The sequence below is a fragment of the Pipistrellus hanaki genome (genome assembly GCF_964339955.1).
Source record: "Pipistrellus hanaki genome assembly, chromosome: 1".
Classification (NCBI taxonomy): domain Eukaryota; kingdom Metazoa; phylum Chordata; class Mammalia; order Chiroptera; family Vespertilionidae; genus Pipistrellus; species Pipistrellus hanaki.
This window is the reverse complement of record NC_140503.1, coordinates 69954319-69974650: the sequence shown is the minus strand read 5'-3', so window position 1 is coordinate 69974650 and position 20332 is coordinate 69954319. Positions and strand designations below refer to the sequence as shown.

General features: G+C 48.5%; 2 protein-coding genes across 2 annotated transcripts in view; one reads left to right on the top strand and one right to left on the bottom strand.

Moving 5' to 3' along the window:
• Nucleotides 1-15090, bottom strand: part of APEX1 (apurinic/apyrimidinic endodeoxyribonuclease 1) — a 35300-nt gene extending 20210 nt beyond the window's left edge. The window contains exon 1 of the mRNA XM_084862112.1: nt 15080-15090. The gene's annotated coding sequence lies outside the window, so the exon portion shown is untranslated. The remainder of the gene's footprint in view (nt 1-15079) is intronic.
• KLHL33 (kelch like family member 33) lies at nt 4340-13806 on the top strand. Its single transcript, XM_084861774.1, has 5 exons — nt 4340-4536; nt 5107-5887; nt 9634-10558; nt 10675-10842; nt 10968-13806. Exons 2-5 carry the CDS (start codon nt 5131-5133, stop codon nt 11518-11520), a joined length of 2403 nt encoding a protein of 800 aa, XP_084717900.1. The 5' UTR covers nt 4340-4536; nt 5107-5130; the 3' UTR covers nt 11521-13806.
• Nucleotides 15091-20332: the final 5242 nt, after the last annotated feature.

Below are 20332 nucleotides of genomic sequence, written 5' to 3'. Positions count from 1 at the left end.
GGTTGGCAAATTGCAGCTTGCAAGGCACATGTGGCTCTTTGGCCCCTTGAGTGTGGCTCTTCCACAAAATACCATGGCCTGGGTGGGTATTTTGAAGAAGTTGCGTTAGAAGAAGTTTAAAAAATTTGGCTCTCAAAAGAAATTTCAATCGCTGTACTGTTGATATTTGGTTCTGTTGATTAATGAGTTTGCCGACCACTGCGCTAGGTTATTCTGGATAGAAGGCAGGAATGGAGGGCCTTACCGATGGAGGTAAGAAAGTGTGACAAGGAGAGTTCCTTTGGGGAGAGCTGTCGCAGGGTTCTGATAACAAAAGTTGAACCATTAATGAAGAGGAAGAATATGCTTTATGCCTGGACATCCTTCTCACCTTGAAGTCCCCAGAGATATTGTTCCCAATGAATGCTGCATGGCTAAAGAGAAGATGGGAAACATACCAAAGAAACTGCCCTCCAGACCATACCATTATTTCCCAAGAAAATGCTTCCAACATAAAACTGCAGGAAGAAAAGATGAGGTTTTAAAGAGTATCTCTGGCTTCCCTTCATTCAGCCAAGATTATTACCCCTCCACTCAGTTTGGTGCCTGTAACTTAGGTGATGGTGGGAAGAATAAGGGAATTTTGCAAACTAGCCAGTCTACAAACTTCCAGGACTTCGAGTGGTCTGATGGTCAGTTTGCAAATTGAATACAGAATTAGAAGTCAAGGGGTCTTTTCTGAAGAGGTTTGGGCTAATGAGGTCCCTGCTCCAAGGGGAGGCATTCATTCCCTTTAGTGCAATTCTCAGTTCTCATCCATCTTCCCACTATCTCACCTTCGTATCCAAAGAAGCCAGTGGCTGGGGTTTGTGGGAGGGATGTTGCAAGCTGGTAGCTGATATAGGAGAATCAGGAAGATAATTTGGACCTAAAATACCATGAGTGAAGAAAAAGGAAAGAAAAAAAAAAAAAAGGAGAAATGTAAGGGGAGGGAAGGAGTAACAATCTACTTCACCTCCTTTCTTTGTCCATCTTCACTCTCCCCTCCTTTCCCACCAGTCTTTTCCATGAGTGTGGCTAAATGGGAGTCCTTTTCCTTCTTGCCTCAAACAGCAGTGTCCTTGCCATTCCAGAGGGGTGATTCTCAAGGTTATAAATATCTGGGAGCAAGAAACAGAATTTCTCATCTGATAGTCCAGCGTTTTTCAACCGCTGTTCCGCGGCACACTAGTGTGCCCCGAGATGTTGCCTGGTGTGCCGTAGGTGCAGACAAGACAAGAATTTTATAATTTTTCACTATTTTGTTTACTTAATATTTCATAATAAAGTAATTATAAAATACTTTCTTTGTGTTTATTTGATTCCTATTCAAGAGAATTACTTTGTATATAGTCAATATAGGCACAGAGTTAAATTTTTTAACATTTTCTAATGGTGGTGTGCCTCGTGATTTTTTTCATGAAACAAGTGTGCCTTTGCCCAAAAAAGGTTGAAAAACACTGTGATAGTCTTATCTGGTGCTCATCCCAACAGATCCTCAGAATGAGTCCTACCTTCCCCTTCAAGAACTGACATGTGAAGTTTCTTCCAGCAAAACTGTCCAGTTTCAGATCTGGGTCCCTGGAAATCTGCTCTGCCAGCTACACACACACATATACATACAAACATACATCTCCCCACAATTGGCCCCTCCCAGATCTGTCCAGATCTCACAGCTATCCCCTCAGCCTTTTCCCCCATCCCTGCACCTGCCTTAGACTCCCATGCCCCAAAAGATGGTCACAGTCACCATGCCCACTACCTACAACTCATTTTCGGGATCCATGTTTCGCAGTTGCACCCCATGCTTCTAGAAGTCTAGAACACAGAGGTAGGGGTCATGGAGACTTAACTGATCAATTGGATGCCTCCATCTGATTCTTAAAATGAATCATCCAGGCTAGAGTCACAAAAAATGCAGGCTGGTGGTCAGTTGACCTGAGAAAGAATGCAGCAAGGGACGGGATGGGCAGTACTCAGAGCAGGTCCAAAAGGGTGTCCATGAAGCCTGCCATGTGCAAAGCCACAGTTACTGGGTTGAGAAAAGTGAACATGATCCTGAAAGAGCTTTCAAATCTGGGACCCAATCTGTATGATAAAAAAAAGTACATGTCACCTGACATGGACAGTCTGTGGTCTCAGCGATTCCTTACAGGCCCTGAGATAACGAGTGGTAAGACATCAGCCTTGATTTTGCCACAGTGGAGATGGCAAGATAGACAGGCTGGTGATGGTAGTGACTGAAGCTGAGAGCAGGATAATGAGCCATGTACGCCCTGGGGTGGGGATAAGTGGGCCCGTTTACTTTTAATATATTTTTATTGATTTCAAAAAGGAAGGGAGAGGGAGAGATAGAAACACAAATGATGAGAGAGAATCATAATTGGCTGCCTGACTGGAATCAAACCCGGGACCCTTCAGTCTGCAGGCAGACACTCTATCCACTGAGCCAAACCGGGCAAGAGTGGGCCCCTTTAATTCACTCAGGCTAAATCCTGCAATCCCTTCCTACTGCCCAGCAGATCCCTGAGCTCACACCTATGCTCACCTGAGCAGTGATCCAAGGCAGCCGCAGAAAGAGGAGGATGCCCCAGGGGTTGAGCGTGCAGCAGAGCTGGTGGGGCAGGGGAGAGGGAGAAACTGAGGTCACCCTCAGCTCTCTCCTCCCTCCCAAAGAAATACCCTCTGAGAACTCTGAGCCAAGTTCTCTCTCCCCTGTCTAGACCCTCAGCCTTTGGGAACCCTAAGCCACTATGACCCCCATAACCCCGTGGAAGTGCACTGGGGCTTTGCCAGGCCCAGCCCCCACAATCTCTCATCGTGTTGGGAGGGTGGCTTGGTGTGGGGCTCCTCTGCAGGAGTGGAAGCCCGGCTAGCCCCTGACTGAGACAGCAAAGATGAGGCTGAGGTGCCCAGACCCCTCAGCAGCAACCAGGAGGAAGGCCAATAGACCTGGAGGTTTTGTGAGGGTGGGGCTTGTCAGTCCCAAGGCTTTAATGGAGGGTGGATGATGGCCCAGAAGAGAGGGTTTAACTAGTCTTCGGTGTTCACTGTGGGGCATGTGTCTCACTGTGGCAGGGCCACACAGGGTCTCCAACAGGCAGCTGCCTCAGTCCCAGCACCAAGGAGTTGGCATAGAACTCAGAGTGTCCTCCTCCTTGGGGAGGTGGGGCTGGAGCAGGGCCCCGCCTCAGGTATGTATCCACTGGCTTATCCAGGAATATAGTTCCCCTTCTTCCTGGTGGGGGCTCAAGGTGCTGGCCGCCTCTCCCTGGCAGGAGGCCATGAAATGTCTGAACTGGGACACAAGGGACAGAGGCTAGGCTGGTCGCTATGGACCCTTTCTCTGGCCAGGATAGCCCCTGGCTGGCTGCCTTTCTCTGTCAAATCATTTTTGGGAGTGCAACCCCTGGTCAGTGGGGGTATCCAAGCCTCGAGTGGAGAGCAGGGGCAGCCACGCGAGCAGAGGGATTGCTGTATCCTTCCCCGCATCCCCCCCTCCCCCCCCCCCGCCCCCATGCAAACACCACCCCTCACACCGGAGTCTTAAGGAACTCTGGCTTCACTCCCTGGTTAAGTCCACTTGTCCAGTGAGTCTACTCAGCCTGGATCAGCCTCTCTATCGGCCAGAGAAGCTGGCGCCAGCAGCCCTTGGCCTGTCCTACCTCCCTGGTAGAGGGGAGGGGAAGGGTGAATGCTGCCCCTTCTCTAAATTCTTTGTCCATGGATATCTGCAACTGCGTGGATTTAAAGGTCTCGGGATGAGGAAGGGGCATTTGTCCTGGGCAGAGGGAGTGGCTGTTGGTGTCTTGCCCCAAACAAAATTCTAAAGTGTCCCTAGCCTAGCCAGTCCAGGACTCTGGTCCCCACTTATCTATCTGGTGGTCACCCCAACGACCTATGAAGACACAGGGTTTTGGGTTTCACTCTCACCAGGGACCCTACCGCGATCCTGAAGGAAACCCCCTGCTGGGGGTGGGTCACCTGGGGTGGTAGCCCTAACACAAGCGCCTTCCTTTTCCCCACCCACGACGGACCCAGCCAGGTTTGCATTTCACATCGGTACTCTTCGCTCCAGTTTCATCGAGCAGGGAAAATGCAAGTTAAAACCCAGGAGTGACTCCAAACATGCTTCACTCCTCTCGCCCCGGTATCCGCGGGTCTACCAGCACAGTCCGCGCCCACCCGCTCCAGCGCGGTCCCGGTCCGGAGGAGCTGCCTTTCTATCCCGGCTCCCCCGGCCCAACCCCCGCGCCTCAGCATCCGCGTCTGCCTCGCTCAGCGGCAGGACATGACCTACAGACGGATGGGGATGGGCGGTCATCTCAGGACCGGGCCCAGGAGGATTGGGTGTCGGGCTTCGCACACCCGGAGCCCAGGCCCCGGCCTGCCAGCGCCGGCTAAAATTAGCGGATGCGGCCGCTCGCCGGGTTGCGGGCGAGTCCCCGCCGCCGCGCCGCCCGGAGCGAGCAGAGCGAGTTGGAGCGAGAGGGCGAGCGGACGCCGGCGCCTCGGAAGGTGAGTACCCGGGTGCGGGCGAGACCGGAGGGCCCTGCGCGGGTGCTGGATCTTTGCACGCGCTTCCTGCTCGCTCCGCTGCACCCCATGAACTCCATGCTTGCGCGGTATCTCCTGGCTGCTTGAGCCGTGGAGTGGCGAGTGGGGTTGCGGGGGAGGAACTGGTGCGGGGCTGGGGGCGGGGAGACGGTGCGGGCGGGGTGGGTGGAGGGACAGGTGCGGGGACGGGGGTGGGTAGACAGGAGGGTGGGCGGCGGTTTGAATGGCTTGAAGCAGGGAGAGATACTGACATCGCCGGGCTGGGGGCAAGGGTTTCTCTGACCTCCTGGGTAAGGTGATCGGACGTCCCGCTTTTGGCGGGACAGTCCCGATTTTTAACAATTTGTCCCGCGTCCCGCGGCGTTTTAAAAAAAAAAGTTCCGATTTTTGGAAAGAATCTTTTAAATCTTTTAGACTTTTTTCCTTTTTAAACGCTGCGGGACGCGGGACAAATTATTAAAAATCGGGACGTCTGGTCACCTTACTCCTGGGTCAGCTCTGACCTGCTCTCCCTCCCCCGCGCCCCTGCAGCAACCCGGTGAGTGAACTTGGGCCATGAGCGTCTCGGCCTCGGAACGCCGCCCCGCGGACCGGGGGCGCGTCTCCCTCCCCCTCCGGAAGGACGGCCGCGGCCTCCCCTCGCCCGGCCGGAGGAACCCGCCCTGGCCTCAGACCCCGGACGACGACCCCAGGTTGCCCCCTTTTCCTCTGGAAGAGCCTGGCCCCCGGCCCGTGGCCCCGGGGGACCTTCCCTCTCCCACCCTGTCCCTGGAGGAGGAGGAGGAAGAGGAGGAAGATGACGAGGAAGACGCGGCGGAGCCCGAGGGGCTGCGCAGCGAGGAGCATCCCGGACAGTTTTTCGCGGAGGCGCGGCGGCTGCGGGAGCAGGGGCAGCTGCTGGATGAGGAGGTGTCCGTGGAGGGGCGCGTGTACGGGGTGCACCGCGTGATCCTGGCCGCCGTGAGCAGCCTTTTTCGAGGCAGGCTGCGGGACGGCGTCGGCCCGCGAGCCCCCTTCAGCCTCGACGTGGCCCCCAAGGCCTGGGAGGCCGTGCTGAGCTTTGCCTACGAGGGGGTTCTCAGTCCCGCCCCGCGGGCGCAGGTGCTGGTGGCAGCCAAGGCCCTGGGAGCACCCCGGGTGGAGGCCGCGGCCAGGCGGCAGCTCCAGAAGGCTGGCAGCGCCCGGGACGAAGAAAAGCAGCTGCCCAGCCCGGCGGAGGAGCTGAGGGAGAGCCTGCGCAGCATTGAGCTCCTATACCGAGAGGGCGTCGGGTGTGACCTGGAGCTGGAAGCAGGCGGCTGCAGGCTGAGGGGTGAGGGCCTGTGGGGCATTCCTTACTGTAGGTGCAAATGCTACCGGAATGGTGTGCGCAAGCAGCAGGTGGTTTGATCCCTACCACAGCGGTTTGGTCTCTGCTGCAGTCACAATTCCCCTGGAGGGTCTTTGGTGCCTCTCTGGAGCCGCTGGAGAGTGGAGCATGCGCACTAGGATTGTTTGCCTGCGAGCACTGACAAATTTAAACCGGCTCTCCACGCGCTGGCTTCCTGGGCCCAGTCACAGGGAATGAACAGCCAGCTGGCTGGAGCTAAGGTGCAGCCATTGCCAGTAGGACAGGCAGAAAGCGATTGCCTCAAACAGGAATTAACCAAAGGCCCGTCTTGTATTTAGGACACAGGAAAAGCCAGAGGAGCATGGTGTGTCCTTTCACCTAAGTGTGTGCTTTCACCTCAGTGTGCTGGACAGCATGGCTGATGAGGTCCTACAGCTAATGAGCAAGGTCTGGTACTGTTTTGCCAGAATCTTAAGGTTCTCAGACCACGGCACTTTGAAGTTAACTCTGCTCATCACCAGGAAAGCTAAGGAGGGTTGACTAAGTGGAGTTCAGACGCTACTAACACATAGTGAGGTGCTGAGTACCATGAATTGTTACATTTGCTCTCTCTTTTAATTCTCATTGAAAACTAGTGAGGTAGGTACCATTATTCCTAGGTGCAGGTAAAGTACATTAAACTAAGACATGTTAGCTGGTGAGAACCAGGATACAAGACTACATCCACTAGCCCAGCCTACTTTCACTGGGCCATGCAATGCCTCCTATGCAGCCAAGCCAAAGACACATTGGAACTGGAGTTGGAAGTCAAATGCAAACGTGTTTAAAATTAAAAGGGATTAGTTTAGAGATTATCTAGTTCAGCTCTTATTCTTTATTGATAAAGAAATCAGATCTGAAGACATGTCCAAAGTCACATAGCTACTGCTCATGAGAGGAATGACTGAGACCCAAAGTGCTTCTGGGATTCCCAGAAGGAAAAGCAGTCTGTCTTAGTCAATTTGGGCTGCTGTAACAAAACTAACAACAACAACCACAACAAACTACCAGAGACTGGGTTGTTTAACAACATAAATTTATTTCTCATGGTCCTGGAGGTTGGGAGTCTAAAAATCAAGGTTCTAACATGGTCAGGAGAATATTAGGATGAACATCCACCCCAGCTGGTTTGGATCAGTGGATAGAACACTGGCCCGTGGACTTAAGGGTCCCAGGTTCGATTCCTGTCAAGGGCATGTGGTATCTCTCACATGGATGTGTCACATGGATGTTTCTCTATCTCTGTCTCTCCCCCGTCTTTCCACTCTCTCTAAAACTCAATGGAAAAATATCCCTGGGTAAGGATTAACAATAAACAAAAACAAACAGACAAAAAAGATGAACACCCATCACCTACCCTTAACAATTAATATTTTTTTTAAATATATATTTTATTGATTTTGTACAGAGAGGAAGGGAGAGAGATAGAGAGTTAGAAACATTGATGAGAGAGAGTCATTGATCAGCTGCCTCTTGCACACCCCCTACTGGGGATATGCCCGCAACCAAGGTACATGCCCTTAACCGGAATAGAACCCGGGACCCTTCAGTCCCCAAGCCGACGCTCTATCCATTGAGCCAAACCGGTCTTGGCTGTCCTCCTCTTGGTTGCGGGCATATCCCCAGTAGGGGGTGTGCAAGAGGCAGCTGATCAATGACTCTCTCTCATCAATGACATTTCACTCATAAATACTTGGGTATGTTTTTCTTTAAAAGAGAACATTTTCTCATATAACCACAATACCTTTATCAAATCTAATAAAATTAATAACAATTCCTTAATATTTCCTAATCCCCATTGAAATTTTCCTACTTGTCCAAAAAATGTCTTTTAGTACTGGTTTGCTGAGCCCAGGAGCCAATCAAGGACAGTGCTGTGTACTCAGATGTACGTCTCTTAAGGTTCCTTTCCTCATGCATAGTCCTCTTCCCTTTTTATGACTTGAGTTATTGAAGAAACAAGATTAGATATCCTATAGAATGTTTCATTTTCTAGGTTTGTATGTGTTTTCCCTCATTTAAAATGTTTTAATATGTTTTTATTAATTTTAGAAAGAGAGGGAGAGAGAGAGAAACATGGATGTGAGAGAGAAACATCAATCAGCTGCCTCCTGAACGTGCCCACCAGAGATGGAACCTGCAACCTGGGTATATGCCTGACCGGGAATCAAACCAGCGACCTTTCGGTGCACAAAAAAAACCCCACAATTGAGACACAGCCACCAGGACTCTCATGGTTTTAATTTTTCCCTTTAGCCTCTCAAATTCTTATAAATTTGAATTTAGAGCTAAAGTCTTGATTAGATTCAGGTTAAATATGAGTCAGAATACTCCATAGGTGATGCAAGACCTCAAGTTGAGTTATGTTAGGAAGCATTTGAGATCTAGTTGTTTAACAGCATCTGTTAACAAGACAGTTTCAGTGTTGTGAGGGCAGCCATGCAGATAAGCAGGGTATGATACACGGCAGCCTGGCATCAGTGACAGTGGATGGTTAAGATCTGCCCAGAGAGCCACTGCATGGCAATAGAAAATAAATCACTTCTTCTTGCTCATTTTCTTACCTTAAAGGGAGCAATTTAACTAGATGATTTTTAAGGTTTCCAGTTAAAAATGTTACGTTCCATAAATAATACCGAACTCTAGCCAGTTTGGCTCAGTGGATAGAGAGTTGGCCTGTGGACGAAAAGGTCCCGGGTTTGATTCTGGTCAAGGGCACATGCCCGGGCTTGATCCCCAGTAAGGGGTGTGCAGGAGGCAGTTAATGATTTCCTCCCATCATTGATCTCTCTCTCTCTCTCTCTCTCTCTCCCTTCCTCTCTGAAATAAATAAAAATATACATTTTAAAAAATACTGGGATGTGTAGTGGGGATGTGCAGAGGAAAGCTAGAACAGCTGGGAAATCTTAAGCACTAAATCTTGGGCAAGAGGAGATGGTAGTCTGAGTAGGTTGGCTTATAGTCCTCCTGAGCGTCATAACACTTTTTTGAGTAAAACCTGACTAACAGAATGGCTGATGTCAGTGGCCCTTACCATTGTCAAGGGAAGAATTCTATTCTGTACACAATATAGAGACCTATACAAGTTGCACATTGGTCTAAAGCATCTTCTGGGCTTGATCTATCAAGACTTTTTTTCTAATTGACCTGGATCAAAAAGACTAAAGCAATGTTTACCAAAGTATCTTCAGGCCATTAACATGAGAGTCATGCAGGGTGCTTGAAAATGTTAAAATAAAAATTCTAGAAACTCCATTCAGACTTTCTGAATCAGCATCTCCAGAAGTAGGTTCTTGAAACCTGCATTTTTTTTTAAATAAAGAATTACATTTTATTGATTTTTTTACAGATAGGAAAGAAGAGGGATAGTTAGCAACATCGATGAGAGAAACATTGATCAGCTGCCTCCTGCACACTTCCTACTGGGGTTGTGCTGGCAACCAAGGCACATGCCCTTGATCGGAATTGAACCTGGGACCTTTCAGTCCGAAGGCCGATGCTCTATCCACTGAGCCAAGATGGTTAGGGCTGAAACCTGCATTTTAGCAAGTACCCCATTGTATTCTATTACACATCACAGTTTGGCTGTTGGCCTTGGGTGGTTGATTCAAAGTTGATGCTGTGAAGTCGGGGTAGTACCCAGCAGTTTGCAAAACTGGATCCCCATCTCCTTCTTCTCCCTCTTGCAGTGCACCGAGCAGCCCTGGCCTGCGGCAGCGAGTTCTTTGGGGCCATGCTCCTGAGTGGGATGAGGGAGTCCCAGGGCACACAGGTGTCTCTGCGCACCATCTCTGCCCAGGACCTGCGACTCCTCGTCTCTTTTGCCTACTCTGGAGTTGTGCGCGCAAGATGGCCAGGACTGCTGAGGGCTGCCCAGGCGGCCCTGCAGTACCAGAGCTCTTCCTGCCTCGCTCTGTGCGAGGCAGCCTTGGCGCGGGGCCTCAGCCCCGCCCGTTGCCTGGCCCTCTTCTCCATGGCGGAAGTCCCTGGATTGGAGAGGCTCTGGAGCAAAGCCCGAAGTTACCTCCTCACCCACCTGCCCGCGGTGACCTTGTGCCCTACTTTCCCTTCTTTGCCGGCTGCCTGCCTGGCTCAGCTCCTGGAAAATGATGAACTACACTTGCAGGAGGAGTTTGAGGCCTTTGCAGCCGCTCGATGTTGGCTTGCGGCCCACCCTGAGACCCAGGAGCCGGAGGCCAGGGCCCTGCTCCGATGTGTCCGCTTCGGCCGCATGTCCACCAAGGAGCTCCGGAGAGCGCGGGCGGCCGGGCTGCCCCCACCGCTGCCCCCCGACCTGCTGCTGCAGCTGATCGTGGAGTCGGAGGTGCCAGGGCGGGAGAGGCGGAGGGAGCCTGACCAGGCCCTGGTGGTGATCGGCGGGGACGGGCTCAGGTCGGACATGGCCATAAAGGAGCCCTCCCGGGGCGTGTGGTGGGCCCGGGCCTTCCGCTGCGGCACGGGGCTGGTCCGGACGGTGGAGTGGGGCCGGCTGCCCGCCCTGCCTGCCCCGGGTCGCTTCCGGCATGCGGCTGTGAGCCTGGCGGGAAGCGAAATCTACGTGTGTGGGGGCCAGGATTACTACAGCCACGCCAACACCTTGGCTTCTACTCTCAGGTATGCACCCCTCATCCCCCCAAGACCCGAAGGCGGGCAGCTGAGGGAACTTGCTGGCCAGCCAACCACAGACCCCCCAGACCCACACTTCCTCTCTCTTGTCACACCGTGTCCAGGTGGGACCCCAGCCAAGAGGACTGGAAGGAGATGGCCCCTTTGTGCCAGGCCCGGAGTTTTTTCCCTCTGGTGGTACTGGATGGACTACTGTATGCCCTGGGTGGACGAGCCAATGGTGTTGCCCTGAACTCTGTGGAGACCTATGACCCCGAGCTCAACGTCTGGAGGTGAGCAGGGAAAGGGGAGGTGGGGGGGGGGGGCGAGTTTCTAGGCATCAGGGAGAGACTAGGAGACTTGGAGGAGGAGAGTCAAGGATGATTGTTGCCTGATCATGTGCTCTGTTCTCCCTTAGGCCAGCACCTGCACTGCCAGCACCACGCTTTGCCCACGCAGCGGCGGTTTTGGAGGGCCGATTGTACATAAGCGGGGGCTGCAATAGCACTAGCCAATTCCTGACCTCATTACTGCACTATGACCCGAAACTCGAGAAACCAGGGACACTTCTGAGGCCTATGGGGGTAGCTCGAGCTGCCCATGTCATGGCTGCTCTGGGCGGGCGATTGTATGTAGCAGGTGGGTTAGGTGAGACTGGGGACCTGCTGAGCTTTGAATCCTATGATCCAAAGACGGATAGCTGGACTCACCTGGTGCCTCTGCCCTCCCCCCACGTGGGAGCTGCAGGGGCGGTGCTGCAGGGGGAGTTCCTGGTGCTGGGGGGCTACAGCCACCTTACTTATGCCCTCTCCCACCTCATCCATGCTTATTGCCCTGGCCTGGGCCGATGGCTCTGCCTGGGAACTCTGCCAAGGGCTCGGGCTGAGATGCCCGCCTGCATCCTGACTCGGCCCACAGTGCAGCACGTGGGTGTAGGTCCCACAGGGCGCCAAGCCAAGCCTGCCGGCTGAGCATGGAGCAGCAGCAGTGGATGGGGGAGGAAGGGGTAAGCTATAGCATGAGAGAGGACAGAGATGAAGCAAGGACAAAGAGAAGTCTTTTTTTGGGGTAGTGTTTTATTCTAGTACAGTGCTTTACAACTCATAAACTGCTTTTGAATATATGATCTTCATGGAAGAAAAGGTGGCTCCGGGTGGTTGGGCATCATTCCATGCACCAGGAGGCTGTTGGTTCGATTCCCTGATCAAGGACACATGTCTGGGTGTTGGGCTCCAGAATTGCCAGGGAAAGGGCGTTGAGGAAGGGGAGCAGATAAATACCTCGGTACGAAGAGGAAACCCAGAAGCAACTGTACAAGGTTTGGGGATCCTGGTACTATTTCTAGCGGGAAAAGTACATCTAGCTGGAAGATAGTCAAGAAGCTCCAGTAGCCATGGTATAGGGGCTAGGAGAGGACAGCTGGGAAAACCATGATTCTGACCCATGGAACAAGGAGAAAATCATTTAAAGGCCATCCATGAATGAGTTTGAGGAGTTAGGAGCATGGGGCAGGGAGAACTGTAATTGTTGAGCCCGTCCCTTTTCAGTTTTTGCTCCTCTCTACTCTCCAATCCCTGGGTCACCAGAATCCTTTGGACAATATTGTTTCTCAGGTGACTTGTAGGCCCAATCAGCGTTTCCTCAGTCCGGCCGCCACAGGCTGCCCCTAAGAGCCTCTGGTATTTAATCTGCGGCAGAAGTTCCATCCGGACCTGGCATAGAACAGGGGTGAGATTCCAGGGCGCTGAGGTGGGAGTGCTGCAGGTGGGGAAGATGAGGAGGAAAGAGGCAAAGTGGGAGGCACCACAGTGGGAAAGGTTTTGAGGTGATGGGGTAGAAGAAGTCAGAAGCTTAACTGGCTTCCTTCCTTGCTTTGGAGTCAATTGAGGGATTCGGAGTGAAAGGAGAACAGTGTGAAATGAGGTTGTAGGAGAAAGTGGTAGGGAGAAGAGTGAGAGACAAAGAAGACATGGAAAATTGGTTTTCCTCTGTTCTGTGCCTTTCCTCCAAACCTTTTTTTTTTTTGAATCAGTTTCCCGTTTTCTTGGCCAGGGAACATTGAGTCAGATGCTTTCTCTCTCACTTTCTCCACCCTGCTCTTCCTTCCTTTTCTTCTCCTCCTTTCTTTCTCTCCTCCTTTCTCCCTCACAGTCATTTATTCCTTACTATATGTCAGGAACGATATGGGACACTAAGGACACAGAGGTCAGAGAGCTCCTGACCAGCAGACAGACTTGTAAACAAATACTATTGTAGTTTTTCAGTGGATTTAGAAGTGTGGACATTTCCCTCACACCTCTCACACACACTTAGCCTTCGAGAGCCCAGAGGATGGAAGAATGAACTCTGCCCAGGGAAGGCTTCTGTTACAGAAGGCAGCATCATCAGATGGGTGTGGTTTGAACTGGATTTGGAAGGCTGCCTGGTTCACCATTCGGAAAAGGAGGAAGGCATTCCTGACAGAGAAAGGAAGCAAGTGGGGAAGGTCGTGCTCTGTGTCTCCATAGCAAAGGGGAAGTTAGAATTCCAGGGGTTCTTCAGAGAATTCTGCTGCTGTGGCCAACCGTCTTTCTTCTCGGGAGCCTTTCTGAAGACCATGGTTTTCACTTAATGACTGTATATTCCCTCCTTCCACAACTCCCCCCCCCCCCACACACACACACCCCTAAAATTTTTTTGTATGATATTTCCATTTCTCACCCCTGAGCAGTTTAGGACAAAGGGCAGGTTCTTTGCATAGATCAATCTTCTGCTGCCATTGTTCATTAAGAATCTCACACTCCTAAGGGTGAGAAGAAGGAGTCTCATTGTACCTCTCTTCATCCTGGCCTGAGGGGTACTTGAAATGTTTGTTGTTTTAGGTATTATTATTTTATTAAGGTTATTTTCTATAACTGTTTGGAAGCATAGTTGAAAATGAGGAGGGGTGAATAGGATTTTTAATAGAAAAGAGAAGAAAGATCAAAGAACACAGGGAAAGAAGGAAATTAGAAGCATTGAGAAACTATAAGAATTGAGTCTTGCCCTGGCTGGTGTGGCTCAGTTGGTTGGACATCATTCCATGCACCAGGAGGTTGTTGGTTTGATTCCCTGGTCAAGGACAATGTCTGGGTGTTGGGCTTGATTCCTGGTAGGCGGCATGCAGGAGGCAGCTGATAGATATTGTACTCTCGCATTGATGTTTCTATTTCTCTACCTCCCCCTTCCTCTCTAAAAACCAATAAACTATTCTTAAAAAAAAAAAAAGAAAGAAAGAATTGAGTCTCTAGGGTGAACTGTGAACATACGTTTATAATTTGTATGCAAAGATAGGCTTAAATAAAGGTTTTCCTATGATTGGATCATTCTTGTCTGAGTTTTATTTATTATAAAAAGCATTTAAAATCCCCTGTAATTTGACTTCTGACTCTAACACACTACTGAAACCATCCTCCTTCATTGTTATTATGACCCACTTCTCACCAATCAAATCAGGTAAGACCATTCTCATCTTACTCATGTTTCGGCAGGAATTGACTGGCTTGAAAACTGGCTCTTATTCTAAACATTTCCCCTTCCTTGGCTCCAGCTATAGCACACTCTCCTGAGCCGTCTTTCTTCAATCCAAAGAGGTGACAGAAAGCCAAATCATAGTGTCCAGAAGGACATGGCTCCATCCCACGTGAAGCTGACAGACAAGAATCCAAAAGTATACGGATGGGAGCAGATAATTGTAGAGGTCTCTGGCTTTCATTATTTAGTTTTAAAATTGAGAGTGGAGTGAGAAGAGAGGAGGAAGTCTCTGATTTGAAAAAGGACCCTGGTCAATGATCCACTCTTGAGTGAGAGGGATCTGATCTAGGCCATTTAACAGTTGGGTCTCTGGCCAAGTGGACTGAGATTCAGGATAGTAATTTGGACCCAAAAGGGAAGTACAGTAAGAATCAGGAAGTTGAACTGAAACCATTACGGACTGGGGAATCATGGCAATCCAGGGATTAGGCTACAGTTTGGTGCGTGTTTAGAGCCTCCAGGACCTCCAATCCACAGCATGGAACTCCTCAGGCCCTTATAAGAGGTAGTACTAAGAGATTATCTGATTGTAATACATATTCTAATCCCTCCTCTATAGATCAGATAGTTTCACTTTCTCTTTATGAATTTGCCAAACGCTAAAATAACAATGCCAGCCTCTCATCACCTAAATTAGGGGCGTCGAACTCAATCAGAGAAGGGGCCAAAATCTAAAATCCAGCCTAAATCGTGGGCCGAATGGTTTACTGAACAGTCATAAACTGACAATGTCATAAACTGACAGTGGAGTGCAGTGATGACAGCGCGGTGCGGGCCACATTGCAAGGCCTGGCGGGCTGGATTTGGCCCGCGGGCCTTGTGTTTGACACATGTGACCTAAATGATTATACACAGGTCCAGCAGGTCTCACAGCAGCCTCCAGAGTGTGCATAAGAAAGGTAGCTCAGCCCAAATTGTGTGGCTCAGCGGTTGAGTCAGGAACCAAGAGGCCACCAGTTCGATTCCCAGTCAGGGCACATGCACAAGTTGCAGCCTGATCCTCTGTGTGGGGTGTGTGGGAGGCAGCCAATTGATAACATTTCTCTCATTGATATTTCTATCTCTCTATCACACTCCCTTCCTCTCTCTGTAAAAATATCTATAAAAATATATATTAAAAAGGAAAGAAAAGAAAAGAAAGGTGGCTAAGCCCTAGCTGGTTTGGCTTAGTGGGTAGAGCATTGGCCTGTAGACCAAAGGGTCCCGGGTTCGATTCCAGTTAAGGGCACGTACATTTATTGCAGGCTTTTTTCCAGCCTGGGCCCTGGTCATGGCATGTGTAGGAGGAAGTGCAATTAATTGTATAGATATGAGTTTCCAGATACATTTTTCATATAAGTTGACATCTATCTAAGCTAACCTACCTCCCAAAATAAGCATTTCACTACATGGAACTATTTCAGAGTACCAATGTGTTAGGAATTAGGTGACTTAAAAGGTTTAAGGAGAACCCTGCTGGTGTGGCTCAGTGGTTGAGTATTGACCTATGAACCAGAAGGTATTGGTTCAATACCCAGTTAGGGCACATGCTTAGGTTATGGGTTCAATCCCCAGTGGGAGGCATGCAAGAGGAAGCTGATTAATGATTCTCTCTTATCATTGATGTTTCTATTTCTCTATCCTTCTCTCTCTGAAATAAATAAAAATGTATTTTAAAACATATATAAAAGGTTTAAGGAGAATAGGCTGACTACAATGTAATCTGATGTAACCTAGGGTTAAATATTGCAAGTGTGGTATGCCAATTATCTAATGCTGCATAGCAAACTGTCCCAAAATGTAGTGACTTCAAATAACAATCATTCTATATAATAAAAGTCTAATATGCTAAGTGTTTGACTGCTTCATTCAACAGTTTGACCAGTCGCTATGATGTGCACTCACCACCAGGCAGCAGATGCTCTGACCAGTATGTTAGCTTGCTGCTGGGGTCTGGCTGATTGGGACTGGGCGAGATGGGCTGAACATACCCTGGAGCCAACATCCCATGGTCCTTCCCGGTCTCTAAAATACTTCTTCTAATTAATTTCCTTTCAATGTGCATGAACCTGTGCTATATATAGTTTTGCTATATTTCTCATGATCTTATGTGTCATTGGTTTCACTTACAATAAGGCAGGGTTCAGCTAAATGATTCTTTCGTTCCATGTTCACTGATGGAAATTACTTGGTTGTACTGAAGTGGTAGATGGCTTGGTCTGGAGGGCCCAAGACAGCTTTGTTCACATGTCTGGTGCTCTGATGGGAATGGATGGAAAGCTGAGCTCGGTTGAGATTGTTAACTGAAGCACCTATATGTGATCTCTTCAGCATGATATTCTAAGAGTAGTTGGACCTACTTGGTAGTTCAAGGCTCCCAGAACGAGTATTCCAGATTCCTGGGTGGAAGGTCCAAGGGGTGCCAGAATGTCACTTCTGTTACAAATATTGGTTAAGCAAGTCACTAGGTCAGTCCAGATTCAAGAAATGAGCAATCAGACTCCACTTTCCAATGGGAAAAGAAGTAAAGAACTTGTGACCTGCTTTAATCTACCATATCTGGTAAGGAAGACTAGTCGGGGAAGGATGGCTCAGAGGGAAACATAGCCCTTGAAGGAAGGTGAAGAGAGATGTCAGTAAATGTCAATAGGCCAGAGACCAAATAAATGTAGGTTTGTTTTGAGTCAGAGGAGTCAGAATGGAGAAGGTCTTAATATTTGAAGTTCATGTAACCTGCTGACAGGCTTCTGGCACTTTCAGCTGGACCCAAAGGGATCCTCTGGGATATCAAGTACTACGGAGTAAGTGCTTGTCCACCACGGCCTGTGCAATGCTTTGAAGTTGGCAGTGATTAGACTGAACAGAAACACAAGCTGTGAATCTAAAGGTAAATTATTCACAAAGGGGAAAAAACTGTGGTGGAACCAATTGGCCTTTATAATCTCCAGGCTCTCACTCTCCTCTCCACTTCTTATCAGAAGCCTCCCTTCCTAGTTCAAAGTCTACCACTCCAGGAAATTGCTGAAAATCCCTCCTTCATATAACCCTGTAGTTTCTTCCTTAGTGGAATATAGTACTTCCCAATACCCACCTCACTTAAAAATTTTTTTATGTATTGACTTGTGAGAGAGGAAGGGAGAGAGAGAGAGAGAGAGAGAGAGAGAGAGAGAGAGAGAGAGAGAGAGAGAGAGAGAAAGAGAGAGAGAGAGAGAAGAGAGAAACATCGATTTCTTGTTCCATTTATTCATGCACTCATTGGTTGATTTTTTTTTTTTTTACATTTTATTGATTTTTTTTACAGAGAGGAAGGGAGAGGGATATAGAGTTAGATACATTGATGAGAGAGAAGCATCAATCAGATGCCTCCTACACACCCCCTACTGGAGATGTGCCTGCAACCAAGGTACATGCCCTTGACTGCGATCAAACCTGGGACCTTTCAGTCTGAAGGCTGATGCTCTATCCACTGAGCCAAACTGGTTAGGGCCATTGGTTGATTCTAGTATGTGCCCTAACCGGGGATCAAATCTGAAACCATGGAGTATCAGGACACTCCAAACAACTCAGCTTTCCGGCCAGGGCTCCACTTTGTATTTTTCTGACTTTTGCATTTATCTGTCTCCTTTGTGAGACCATGAAGACTTTAGATGGAGGCATGCTGTATACATTTTACACACTGTCCTTCATACTTGATAGATGCTTAACTGATGTTTATTGAATCAAAGTGGGGGAAATAAGTTTGCAATTAAACTGACTAGAAGAGGTGGGCAATTTTACTAGTTCCAGTAGGGCCTTCAATAAAGGGGCTTCTAGCCCTAGCTGGTATGGCTCAGTGGATAGAGTGTTGGCCCATGGACTGAAGGGTCCCAAGTTTGATTTCAGTCAAGGACACATACCACGACTGCAGGCTCAATCCCAGGCCTCAGTTGGGGTGTGTGTAGGAGGGAACTAATCAATGTGTCTCTCTCACATAGATGTTTCTCTCTCTCTCTCCCCCTCCCTCCACTCTCTCTAAAATGAATGGAAAAATATCCTTGGGTGAGAATTAACAGAAACATAAAGCGGCTTCTAAGGGCTGAGGGCATTTCTTGGCCTCCGAAAGAGACCAGTCTGGATACTACACTCATCAATTAGTTCAATGTCACTAATCAACAATTAGGGGTGTAGGCTGCATATGGAGATGAAAGTGAATTTAAGAACTTGGAAATAAGAAAAATAAACTCTAGGAGAGTTACTCCAAGGGGGAACAGAATGTCTCCTCAACTCTGCTACAGTTATTTGATTGGTAACCCCTACTCCCCCCCGATTGAATCAATGACAGTAATCTGAAGGAAGGTTACTTTACCTGAAGAGAGTAGCTAGTTTAGAAAAAGCAGGATTAAAAGGAACAAATATTGGCAATATGTTTTTAGCACTGTCCATGAGAAAGAAAAGATGACCTTGTAAACATCTTGCCAGTTGAAAGATTTTCTGTTGCAAGACAAAGATAGTTTATCTGGCTCCCTCAAAATCCAACTGAAATATTCTTTAAGGATGTCCACATAAGAACAACCAAACCTGCCGAAACCGGTTTGGCTCAGTGGATAGAGAGTTGGCCTGAGGACTGAAAGGTCCCGGGTTCGATTCTGGTCAAGGGCATGTACCTTGGTTTCGGGCGCATCCCCAGTAGGGGGTGTGCAAGAGGCAGCTGGTCAATGATTCTCTCTCATCAATGTTTCTCTCTATCCCTCTGTCTTCCTTTCTATATAAAAAAAAAATCAATAAAATATAATAAAATAAAATAAAATAAAAAGAACAACCAAACCTGTAAGGAATTTTTATAACATTTTGTTTGAGCCAAACTGATGACAATGCCAGGACTCAAGACCTCAAATGCCCCTGAGAATGAGTGTCTTTTATACATCTGGAATTAAAGATAGTAATAAGAAAGATTATATGAAGGTGGGATTATATACAGGATAGTCAATCATATTATGTGCTCTCTTGAGGGTGGTTACACCTTCAAGAGGTCTGGAAAAAGAGGATTACTCTAAGATCTCAAAGGTGTGTTAACCTAAATGCACAAAAACAACCTAGGTACATGCCCTTGATCAGAATCAAACTCAGGCCTTGTGGTGGGCAGGCTGAGGCTCTATCCACTGAGCCAAACCAGCTAAGGCAGGATATAACATTTCTTAGCTCCTCTAGCAGCAGACCTTTGTTTTTTTCCTCCAGGAGTGAGGTTGAAAAACCCTATATCACCTTCTTGGATTCTTATTAGGCAAGTTACCAAGAACACTGCGAGTAGCATACGGGGAGCTTAGCCAATGAGCGGTCAGAAAACGTGTTTCCTTTGCAGCTCACACACAAGCAGGCCCTCTCCCTCTCCCTCTCCCTCCGGCCACTCTCTCTAAAAATCAGTGAGAAAATACCCTCTGGTGAGTATTAAAAACAAAACAAAACAAAACAAAACACAGAATAACAGGCCTCCTCCTTGGAGATGCTGGATATGTAGGCCTGAAAGAGAATTCTTGGCTCTGTGAAGATCCCTACATTAATTTTGTTAACAATATTTGGAAAATTAGACTAAGCCACACCAATTATTCAAGTTAATGCTTTTCTGTGTTCCAGGGAAGAATCAAATGATCTTTTGTTTTATGTGTCAAACAACATTTTGCGTGTGTTAAATACATAATTCTTTTTCAAATACATAATAGATGCAAAAGTTCTGTTTAACTCAGTGAACGGACTGGCAGGATGATAATGCTGTTCAAAGGAGATTGCCGAAGATGAAAGCCTGAAGTAAAACTGCTAAATTAGATACAATCTGGCTAATGTCCTAGAGGACAATTAAACGGTCACCTTTTGAATTTGTTTGTCTTCTAGACAGAAATTCCTAAAAATTCTTTTCATCTTTTCACTTTGTTGGTCATTATATGTAACTTTCCAGGGCTGTAACATGTCAAAATATATGGAACTTATTTAATTGTAAATAGTGTGTCAGAGTTATGTGTTTCATAGAAAAGGAAACGATCATTCTGTGGGCCTCTAATGTCCCAATTATACTGAAAGGACTTGCTGGCAACGCTTTACTACAGGCCTATGATTGGCCTCGGAGGCCTCTCCTCTCCCAGCATGTGCTCTACCACAGAGGCTGCAGGCTGCCTCCCCCCCCCCCCCCGCCCCCTTCTGCTCACCTGAAGGCACATCCTCCTCCTGTCCGGTATTCTCCTGTTACAGCGTCCTGGCCTAATTTGCATATTACCTCTCTCT